General features: G+C 42.4%; 1 protein-coding gene across 1 annotated transcript in view; it reads left to right on the plus strand.

Annotated features, from left to right (window-relative positions):
- Positions 1-5,363, plus strand: part of ADAMTSL1 (ADAMTS like 1) — a 166,632-nt gene extending 161,269 nt beyond the window's left edge. The window contains exons 27-29 of the mRNA XM_057406301.1: positions 2,321-2,430; positions 3,390-3,610; positions 5,123-5,363. Coding sequence (XP_057262284.1) covers positions 2,321-2,430; positions 3,390-3,610; positions 5,123-5,229 — 438 coding nt within the window. The 3' untranslated portion in view covers positions 5,230-5,363. The remainder of the gene's footprint in view (positions 1-2,320; positions 2,431-3,389; positions 3,611-5,122) is intronic.
- Positions 5,364-12,060: the final 6,697 nt, after the last annotated feature.

The following is a 12,060-nucleotide window of genomic DNA, read 5'->3' on the forward strand; positions in this document are numbered from 1 at the left end:
GCCTGGGACCAGTTATTACTATGTGCTTTCCTCCCTTACTCTCCACTCCAGCTTGACTGAGCCATATGTGAAAGTTGATGAGTCCACTACAGTCCAAACTAAGGGGTAAAAACTCACAGATTTCAGCCCAGAGATTTCCAGAATGGTGATTCACATGGGGCTATAGTATTCCAGGTTAAATGAGAGACAGGGTTAAATCCACAGAAGCCAATTTTACTTGAGGTTACACCAGATACCAATACTACTTTAACATCACTTCTGGTGAAAGAAAGGTTTTTGAAGGGAAGAAGAAAAGCAGTTTGTCAAAGCAAAAGTAGTCATACATCTAATTGAAATGATGAGTCAGTATAGAAGCGAGACTTCTTGCCTTGGAAGAAGAGGCTAAGAAATAATTACCCAGACTAATAACTGTAAGTCTCAACATACAGCAAGCTGTCATGAAATATTTTGCCTCCTTTTCTAAGAAGCATGTGTAAATTTGAAAACAATGGCAAATACTGTATCATTTTATTAGAGGTTAGAGTAATACGATTGCTATTAATAATCACACGCATTCTATATTTATTTGGGCTAATATGCACAGCACATTACACTGCATCAGGATCTTTTACAATGTTGGTATTAAAGACTGTCTTCAGCTAGCAGAACTTGTTATGTTCACTACTTGAAAACAGCTTCATTTCATTCTTGCCTGTGTATACTGAAAGTTTTTCCCACAAAAGGTGAATGAATTATTGTATTATGAGTAGAGCTTGGAATTATCCTTTTACATGAAAGAAGCAAATTATTTCATTCCCTGTAGAATTCCAGGTAAGGACTGGATTATCCTTGCAAAAAGTCAGTTACGTCATCCTTATTTTGTAGATCATTATGGACTAAATTGTTCCCCATGACAGCATACTCATCTGAGACAATTAGAGAGGTCTGAATTAATTTGTTAGACCTATCCCCTGCATTGTAATGTAATATTTCTTCTTCCTAGCTTAGAAAAAAAACAAGCCCCAAATGATCCTGTACAGCTCTGTCTCCAAGCCAGAAGACTGCTGTTTTAACTACACTTAGGAATGTATCACTGACTCAATGGGTCAATGACCTTCTTGTAGTATCACAGGGTATCAACTGACCAACTTTCGCAACTCACAGAGAAAATAAATGGACTACCCACCCTATCCCCACTTCTACAATTAATTCCTTTCCTTCATTTAATGTTAGTGTCATTTTGATCTCTGCTATGTAATCCCCCATAATGTTGTACAACTAGTGACTCAGGCTTGCTGGTGATGAAGGATATAGCCTCTGCAGATACAAAAGTACTATACACACTCCAATGAAAAACATATCCATCCACCCTGCTCAATGAGGGGATTGACTGGGAGCATCTGGAAATCTGGCAGTAAGTCTCTGACAGTAACTGCTTCTCTCTCTCAGTTGTCAGAGAGGGAAGAAACATCAGCAGAAAGGAAGTATTATGTGAGGAGTGCATATGAAATAGGGCTCCCACTTATGGAAGGTAGAGGGAGAAGAAGATGTGTCAGCATCCCCCCCCCCCCAGCAAAAATTCCTCCCTCACACTGAAGTCCCCTTCTTCAACCCTCAGTCTGTTCTTGAAAATAATTTCCACACACTTAGGAAAGAAAAAGGAAAAACAAACAAAAGAGCCAACTTTTTCCTAATGGTTAATATAATTTTAAAAGGACACAAGTACACGCTTCATACCTATAGCTAATTATCATTTAATTGAAGGAGAGGATTAGAAGAGTTAAACAGTAACATGTGCTTGATAAGCTTGAATAGGTTAGGGTGACCTCAGTACTGTAGGAAGCTTGCAGATCTGCTGTGTTTGTCATGCTTGCTGCTTTTGATTATTGTACTGCAATGCTTTTAAATTACTAAATGTAATGGAATATGGCCTTGGTTCAGAGTGTTCTTAGTTATTAACTTTTTGCATGTAAATTGTGATAGTAGAAGCTGCAAAATGCACAATAAAAGGAATGCACTGAGATTTCCTATATGAATCATAGCCTCTTGGCTAATGACATGGAAGTGTTTTATCTGTCCTAACAGATGTATTTAAGATTGAATTACTGAAAAAGAGAGGTAATGAGTCTACAGAGCAGATCTAGAAATGCAATTTTAATGCTGCTGGAGGAGACTGAGGTAGGGCAGAAGATGACTGGCTGCTCAGCTTTCAAAGCCCGCAGAGTTGCAGGAAGTGTTCCAAAGCTCAATGGCAGTACCCAATTTATTTCACAGGCAGTCTCACAAAAAGGGAACATGTCCTGCCTTTTACCTCCCTTGAGTGATTTTTCTGTTTTCTTAGTGTAACGGGCCTTGCATTGGACCACGACTGGCTGTACAGCACAGACAGGTGTTTTGCCAGACCAAAGATGGGACTTCTGTGTCATCTGATCAATGCAGGTCCTTACCAAGGTAGGACAGGAATCCCTTATGTCTGAAACCACTATCCTTTGCAGAGATGTTGGATGAGCTAGTGGCTTAACTGGCAACTTTGGGGTTTTCCTGATGGAACAAAGAAGTCATGCTGCAACCCATACAGTTACATGGTACAAATCTCACCAGGCTTAACCCTAGGCTCCACTATTTGTTCCTACGAGCCCCCCCAAAACACACTAGTTGGCCAGCAAGTGGAAAGTCTTCTACACATGCTAAATCCCAACTGAAAGGCTGTGCTCTGTCTTCTTAAGCTGCCATTCTTCTTCTCACTTATTTAAACAAACACTGTAACTGGGGGAGACACGGGACTCCACAGCTTTTGTTTTCCTGCAGATAAAATCTACAGTCAATATTGTAAAGACATATTTACATATAAATCATGCCTGATCATGACTGAAAATCAATAGAATTGGCTCTTTAGCTCCCAGTCATGTATTTTCATTATCTGTGTGAAAAACAGGTGGGAACTAGGTATGCCTATGCATCATCTGCAAGACGGTGTAGAAGGGAAAAAGAGGGTTTCAGAGAACTGGTTTTCTTCCCACTGGCTGCAAAGCCATGAAAAGGTTACAAAGCCCTTCTGAGTCTTACTGATCACCACTTCATTCATTGCACCTTTTCAGCGGTTTGGCGCTTCATGGAGAGGGCATTTCAGCCAAATCCCTAAACAATTCAGATGTCATTTAACTCCAGTAGTGCTATATTAGTGCATGCCTGCTGAGGGTATGGTCCTTGACTGCAGTTACAAACTGCTTTTCAGTGCACTGGAGTTACCCTCACCCCATGAAGACCTGACCCATATGGTGCTCTGAGTGAATTAATTTTGGGGTAGGCAAGGTTTGCTGTCCCCAGAACTTGCATGGCACCTGGAGTGATGTGCATTTGCTCCCTGAGCAGCATGGTGACAGTCCACCCCTCTCTCCTCCTGCCCACAGGCCATTGAGCACCCAGAACTGCTGGACCGACCTCTGTGGCGTGCACTGGAGGGTCAGCCTGTGGACTGTCTGCACAGCTACATGCGGAAACTACGGCTTCCAGTCCCGGCGTGTCGACTGTGTGCATATCCGCACCAACAAGCCTGTGATGGAGCATCACTGCTCTTGGAGGCCACGGCCAGCCAACTGGCAGCGCTGCAACATCACACCCTGTGAAAACGGTACTTTGCTGAGAGGAGGGGAGCCACTGCGGCAAGGAGGGGAGGAAAGAAGGCAGAGCCATCTCTCAGAAATGCAGCACTGGACCTGTAGCTGGGCATCCTGTGGTACCTCCAGCCCAAACGTGTGTAAAATGCAGTGTCCAAACCTCAGTGCCCCAGCAGGGAATGGTGCCTATTGTGGTTTGTTGGTGATGGTGCTAGTGCTGGGATTACACCCCTTTCCTAATAGCGTATGCAATGGCTGGGCAGTCTTAACTTTCCATTGATGGTACAGACAGAAAGAAATGCATGAATCACAGACAGGCTGCTGGCTATAGCTACAATACAGTAAGTCTAAATCCAATGGCTAGGTTGATGATGGGAATTCCTGGAGTTGAGGCTGCTTGCTCCCAGGTGACGAGCAACTAACTGGGCCTGCCAAAGGACTAGATAAGTTACAAATTTTTTTTTAAGGCAAAAAAGGATAGTGTGCCTATTTGGAAGCTATGTCCTGCTATGGCAGTGTCAACTCGGGAGACACCAGACAGCAGAAGTCTCAATTGCTATCTTCTCATTTGCCCTGTCTCCCACTTTGCTGGCTGATTTTGATGGGCAGATCCCATCCTCAAGCACATGAGCCAGCTGCTGTGCAGTCATCACAGAAGGAGCAGCAGAACCCGCTTGTGCATGCCTGCAGCCACACCAACTCTGAGGCTACATCTCAGTAGACAAAGCAGACTCCACAGGTCCAAACATGTGAGCTGAGTTTGGGATACCCTAATGGAAGTGGAAGGGCTGAGGGAGCTTACGAGTACTACACATGACCCTTACTGTCACTGCAGCCTCTTCCTGCTATGTATAAATGTCCTGTGATGATCCTCTTCCCAGCCTTAGCGTGGGAAGTAGGACTCCCTCAGGAAACAACACCCACAAGGTCTTGCAGGGATAGTGGACAGTTTTCCAGTCTGGAGCTCCAAAGCAGGAGGCTGTGGGCCTCCAAAATTGTTGAAATAAATACTAGGACCAAAGTCCTAGGGGAGCTCAAAAAGTGTGTGAACGTCCCCATCCCAAGCTGTGCTCTGGAATGCACTTGTAACACACACACTACAACGCCTGCTCAGCTGAGGTAACATTCCCCCACACTATCTCTTCAAGTGTAAAAGGTTGGCCAAAGTGCCTTTGAGACTCTCTCTTTAACTGGGTTTCCAGTTTTATTTACTACTTCTTCTCTGGTCTAACAACTGTTCTAAAGCCTCCGTAAAACGCTGGTGGGTGACAAACTGACACTGTTAGAGCAGCCTCAGCAAGCCCTCTCCCTAGGTCTCTGAAAGCGAAGGCTCCCACCACATTCTCCTTTGAGCCTTTGGCCGCTTGAAGTCCTGCTCAGCAAGTGAAATTCATGCTCATAGTGAGACCTCCCAACACAAAGCTCTCTTGGTGCCCTTCCTGGCCACCCCAGGAATTTTTTTCAGGTAAGAAATCTTTCTTTCATTGTTTCATCACCACTTCTCCCTTTTGTTTCCCCTTCGGCAGTGGAGTGCAGAGACACCACAAGGTACTGTGAGAAAGCGAAGCAGCTCAAACTCTGCCAGCTCACCCAGTTCAAATCACGTTGCTGTGGGACTTGTGGAAAAGCTTGAAGACAAAAGCAGTGGAAATGGAGGAACAAGGGGATCACAGACTTTGCTTCAATGACGCAAGGACTTTTACAGAAAGTATAAATGGAACGGAATTCTCTTTTTCATTTTATTTATTTATTTCCCTAAAAGAAAAAGTGGAAAAAAAAAAAAAGAAAGAAAAGAAAACCTTTTACCAAATCATTGTTCACAAGTTTTCCCTTCTATGAATCTGGGAAATCCTGCAGTGAAACATGATCATGAGGGTAGACCACAAAGAGTCGGTGAGGCCCACGCCACCAGCAATGGGCCTGAGAGAAGTGGGGCTACCCCATAATCCATGTACATGCCTGGAGAAACACTAGCAGACAGATGGGGAAATGGATCAGTATAAAAACTTCACATTGGACCACCACAACATGAATCAGATGACCAAACAGCTAGACAGGTCATGGGCTACTGCAGGGAAAAAAAAAAAAAGAAAAAAAAAAGGCAAAACTAAACATTCAGCTATGAGCTATATAGATACTTCATCTATCTTAGATGACTTTGAGAGCATAAGCATATGATTTTGCTTTATAAATCTGTTACAGATAAGATCAGATTCCTTTCTGTCTTTCTAAATCCCTTTCTCCTTCTCATGCCCGGCCTTCAAACTTTTTCAGTGGGAGATCCTGGTATCTTTGAGGATCTGGTGCCTGGGGAAATTGAAAACAGTGTGTAACGTGAGCCTGAAGTACACCAGGTGGTGTGTGCAAGGGAGGATTAGGGATAGGAGAGTTGCCCTCAGCACACAGGTGAGGTAATGGTGATAATTATAGGAGATAAAGTATGATCTCTGTAGTACAAACCTGAAAATGCTGTCCTGTGGAGAGCACAGGCAGGAAAGATAGAAATTGTCCATGGTAACAGAAGCTACTTGGCATACTGCATCCTACTAACACTTGAAAAGAGAGGAGTACTAGTTGCCAGTGTTCAGAAGCTTTCAAACCTCAGGTTTTGGAAAGGTTTCATGCTAACGTGAAATTTCTCTCTCCTGGCAGACAAGCAAGCAGCAGGAAAGAAGTAGAAAAGAGATGTATTCTGATTCCTTGCCATTATTCCTGCTCAGTAGAAACAGAACAGATTCAGCATCAGGCCCAGAGGACTAACACAAATAATTTTTAAGAAACTTGCTTCCCTCCAGTTGCCTTCCACACAAAACAGGTGCTATAAAGCAGCACATTTTTAAGCCCATGTATAACACTCTGCAGATACAATCTAAAAAAGTATAAAACCCACAGCATGATTTTGCATGCTGTTCTGTAAGTCTCTACCCCTGGCCAACTGCAGTAGTTACTCAACCCGCTATTTCATGCTTCTTGGGCCCTCTCTGCTCTGCTCAGAATAGGGCCCTAAAATTAGAGGAAATCTGCAAAGTACAGCATTTAAGCATTGTGAAACTTTAAAGGAGATGTATCTGGACCTGAGGCTTTGGTTCAAGACCATCTCTACATTAAAGGCTTGGCTGTGCCTCTCCTGTCACCCCCAGTGGGGCTCATGCCTTGTGGTACATTAGTGAAATGCTGTTTGAGTACTGCTGTGTTTCAGCTTCCATGACATGTAGATTTTTCAGCAAATCTGGGAGTCTGCTTTTGAGGTCAGTGCGAGGTTCTTCATGACATTAAACTGTCTCAAGTTGGGTTACTTAAAAACACATCTGGCAGTGAACACTTTTATTACAAATGGGTCTTCAAGAAATAGTGTGGCTAAGCATCAGTGTAAGTTGTTATTTAATAAAAGAAGAATGTCTTTTGATGTATGTAAATGTATATCTTTTCTGTATATTTATTAGGATTTCTTTTATAAAAAGTGCAATATTAATAATTGTACATTATTTTGTCCAGATAAAAATATTTGGGTTTGTTTTTTTTAAAATCTCCCTAGAATTTTGTTCCTCTATAATCAATAGTAATAGCATACTTCTCTTAATTTTAATAGCACATGCATTTAATTGGGGATCTGCTTCACTGTGCACAGAGTGCTTTATAGACTATGACATGAGGAAGGGATGGTGCTTTTAGCTTGTGAAATAATAGTTCTGCATGGAATGAAGGACAGTTCCTTAATAACAATAGTAACAATGATGATGATGATATGGCTATTTCTAGTACAGTAGTCAAAAAAAGCAGTAAAGGGAAGTATTTTCATTTGTTTAATAGCAAAACATATTCAGATGCTCACACGTTGAATAACAGATGTGCAATAATGCACAGGATAAACACAAAGCCACTACTTTGTCTCTGCACAGTGTAGATTTATTTACACATCTGTCCTCTTAATTGTGAGTTGGCAGCATCTCAGTAAGGATTGCTGGGTATTTTATGAAAGGATGCTTTCCTCCTTTAAAAAGAAAACAAAAGTACAAACTTGTATTTACATAACTTTTTGTACAAGTAATGCAAGTTACTTATTTAACTACTGCTGTCTGATGTGTTGTTTATTAATTTTAAAAACAAAAGCCAAACAAATTAGCAAAGCTATTGGAGTACTCTGTCCTTACTCTGTATTATGATAACAGCACACAGCTGTTACACAAAGCGCAAACGATCTACCTGCCTTGGGGGAAGAAGACGTCTTAATTTGTTTTTAAAAGTCTCCAGCCATTAAGATTCTGCATCCCGTTATACGTATCTGTTTTAATTCTTTATTTGCCTTGCTTTACTCTTTTTTGCTAATATCTTGCCTCTATTGCTCTTGCAGAAGTATAAAGCCACCACTGCTGGTCCTAGGATCATGAAAATCAGTAAAAGTATACTCCTGTCTTTCTATGCAGCAATACTTAAAGACATCTTGTAATTCTCTTCAGCAACCTATGGCATGAAGCAAACACTACTACTTCAGTCTTTCCTTATAGGATGCTTCTACCTTCAGCAATGGATCTTCCACCTCCTCGAAGTATCAAGTGTGTATGTAGAAGGAAACCTAGAAATAGTCAGAACTACTAGGAGGAGAGAAATAAAAAAATAAAAAAAAAAAAAAAAAAGAACTAGCATTTTTTCTGAACAATGGTAAAATGTCTCACCTAAAAGGGAACAGTGATTTTGCTCTGATTAACTGGCAGTTATTTCTCCAGTATGATGTTCCTTCGTATGCTGTTTAGACACCTACACTGCAGATGTAGACACGTCACACACACATAAACACACACACACGACAGCCAAAGACCAGAGAGCTGAGACACCCAAACAACCATGCTGAAGGCAATGTGAATTCAGTCATTCATTTTGAGTAATACAAGTATAGAAGCTGATGTTGATGTAAAATGAACAGCAGGCCACGTTAAGTTCTCAATACAATAATTATTCTCATTTTATGTATATGGCTCCGGTTACCAGTCAAACCGAAAGCTTTCAAAACCTGGAAAGTAAGCTTCCAGTTTTGTTCTCCCTACTCATTTTCCTCAAGGAAAAAAAAAAAAAAAAAGCAGTTCTGCAACAAGCAGAAAAATGTAGTGCTGAAAGGTTCCCCACAGGAGATTTATTCCTCCCCCTGTTACAGGGCAAGGTAAGCACAGCTAAACTACTCCAGGCATGTATGTCTGCAAACACAGAAGCACATAATGATTTGAGATGGAAGGGTCTTTAAAGATCATTTAATTCCAACTCCCTGCCACGGGCAGGGACACTTTCCATTAGACCAGGTTTCTCCAAGCCCTGTCCAACCTGGCCTTGAACACTGCCAGGGACGGGGCAGCCACAGCTTCTCTGGGCAACCTGTGCCAGCACCTCACCACCTTCATAGTGAAGAAGTTCTGCCTAATGGCTAATCTGAATCTACCCTCTGGCAGTTTAAAGCCATTCTGCATTGTGCAGCCACTACATGTTCTCGTAAAAAGTCCCTCTCCAGATTTCCTGTAGTGGCCCTTTAGGTACTGGAAGCTGAACAGAGACCAGGCAGAAGACTCCCCTCTGCTGGCAGAGCAAGTGGTCTGGGAAGAGCAGGGAGACACTTCAGCTGCCTTGAGCCAGGGATAGGGCTTATAAAACTCTGATAACAAGGGCTTTTAAGCCAAAACAATGAACAAAGGGTGTGCTGCTTGCCCAGGCTGCAGTTCTCTATCCTTCCTGCTAACACATAGCTTACCTCTTAGAAAGTGGAAAAAAAGGGAAAAGTAAGAGTGTTGTTTAAGCCTTTAAGCCCTCTGCAAAGAAAAGTTTTATATTTGTGCAGATATAAATAAAAGTATGCAGTTTTATGTGGCTAAAAGTGAAGGGGACACTGGTGGGTTGTAGTCTGGTTACATATAAACACTTTAAGTAGCAGCAGGATGTGAAAAATTTCATAGTAAGCATATAGTTATCCACACATAGAATGACATGGGCATGGAAAACCACTCCCTACTACCATCTTTAATACTACAAAGTAGCCTGCTGCTTCTAGGTCTTGGATGCGGTCTGAGCCTACTTCATTTACAAACTCCCCAGGGCTAGTGGAATAGCACAATAATAAAACCTGAACCAGAAAGATCATACCAGACAGGCTCTGAACAGCTTGGTCTCCAAGTGAGGAGCTAGGACAGGTTTCTTTTCTCTTAAAGAAGTGCTTAATGGTTGGGCTGAGGAGTAATTTGGTCTGGGCTACAGGGAGACTTCCCTCCACCCTTTTCAACATGCTGCATTTTTAAAAAAAAAGCATAAATAACTAGTTTAAATAAATAGCCCATGAGGTTGTTGGATGCTTGTTAATACACTTCACCTACTGAAACACTGATGGAGTCAGTTTTCAACTAATAGCATATAACCTAGTGATTTTATTACCAAGAAAGGAAAATCTGCCTGTTAACCCCCTACATACAGATCACAGCAAATCGAATCCAGCTGTGCAGGGAGGATCCCACAGGCACTTTTCTTCTTTAGCAGAGGGCAAACAGAGCAGGGGCCTGCTCACCCAGCAAAGCAACATGCTCAAACCCATGTGATGGCACATGGTAGTGCCATATGAGCCCTCCTGCCTGTCTGGGGATAGTTCAGACCAACAAGCACAGCACTAGTGAGCTAGTGGAAACAGGGAATATAGAGCCAAACACTCTACTGCCTCTGTAAGAGTTACCCTGTTCCTTACCTGCTGAATGCAGCCTAAAAAGTGAAGGACAGACATGCAGCCAGATGGAGAAGTCGAATCAGGTTGCCCCAAAATATTTCCCCACAAAAGAAAGAAGAGAGACACAAATCACTGGGACTACTGCTTCCAGTGTGGGAAAGAGGCAGAAGAAGACATTAGTAAATAGGGGAAGAGGGATTTGTAATGTGATCAGCCAAAACCAAACACTGCTCAGAAAATTTGTTAAAGAATTTTCCCATCCCAGTAAACCCAGACCACAGCTCTCTGCCCAAATGCCTCTTTCCAACTGAGAAGACATGGCTTCCCTAGGGAGGTCTCAGCCATGCCCCAGGAAAGTCTTTTTTTTTTTTATGCCTTGCAAAGAAAGGAATTGTTTTTTCATATGTAAAGTTCAGCTGCCTCCTGTCTCTGGAGTACTATGCCCAGGATCAATATTCCTTCCTTCTGTAATATGAACATCCTCAGTCCTTGCTGAGGCATCCCACTTATCTTTCAACACTTTCTTCATAGCCCTGAAACACTTGAGGTGCTGACAATTTGCTCTTTCTAGCAACCTATAGCACTGGGTGAAGCCCTTTTTAGAGTTTGTGCTAGAAAAGTTTCTAAACCTTTCACAAATTTGCTGCCTGTTCAAATTGCTAGACCATAAGTATATGACTTACCGATTGCTTTGACCTCTCACCTACTGCCAACTGCAAATTTTGTCCAGATGGAGGAACTGTCTCCTGCAGATGTGAGGCAATGGGGTTTGCTGTCTTTGCAGGCACAGGTGGTTGGTTGTAAGGCAGGTGTCACGAGTCAAAACTGAACTCAATAGTTATCTCCCCATTATTCTGTATAACCATTTATTTGAGAGTTGGTTTACTTTGTTTCCTGCTAAGGCCTGGAGAGTAAAGTATTTTCGCTTAGATTTTTCCCAGACGGGACCCACAGTCCTTGATGGCTGAGCAGACATTCAGGACCTCCCAGGAAGCTGCTACCCTTCTAAAATTTAGTTTGATGTGTTTCCTTAACTCAGCTTTCGTGCTTAAGACTTGCCTAATAGATTGTGTTTTGCTCTGGAGATCAGTAGCACCGGTGAGCTTGGTGTTTTCAGGGACTCATGATGAAGCTATCCCTCCAAACAGGCTCCGCAGTGTACATACAGGGAACTATCCCTGACATGTATTGGCAGTGATTACAGTAATTGATACTACTGTAGTAACCTGCTCTGGCAATGACAGTTTTCACCTATTATCGCTCAGCACAATCCTCCTTTCTCTTGTTTGCATCCCCTGGAAGCCTTTTTCAATCCTGCCAAGGACAAAGCCCTTGGCTTTCATCCTTGCATTTTGGATTTTTAAACATTTTTCAGTAGTATTCTTTGTACTTATGCCAGTGTTTAGGTATTCATGCCATTATCCAGTCTTAGAAAGCACCAGTAAATGAAATAGGAGGTTGATTACAGCTGACTCCCCTCATTCCACCCATTTATTCATAAGGTGAGAAGTGTTGTCTTGTGCTGCATCCTAAGTGCAAGGTTCATCAGCTCCTCCGGGTTGCTCCAAACACTGGAAGTTTGCCCAAAGGCAGGTAGTCTTTTTACTCACTCATTATTGCCCCACAAAACAGGAAAGATCACTGCAGAGCAGCTAACAGGTTTCTGAACAACTGCTAATTATCATAGAATACTTGGGGTTGGAAAGGACCTTAAGATCATCAAGTTCAAGCAGAGCCTGCTGCTGCCGGGGGAGGGAGGGCAGCATTCCACCT

This window comes from Pezoporus wallicus, unplaced genomic scaffold, assembly GCF_028554395.1.
Source record: "Pezoporus wallicus isolate ANWC-B61680 ecotype Strahan unplaced genomic scaffold, APGP_CSIRO_Pwel_v1 contig_2132, whole genome shotgun sequence".
Taxonomy (NCBI): domain Eukaryota; kingdom Metazoa; phylum Chordata; class Aves; order Psittaciformes; family Psittacidae; genus Pezoporus; species Pezoporus wallicus.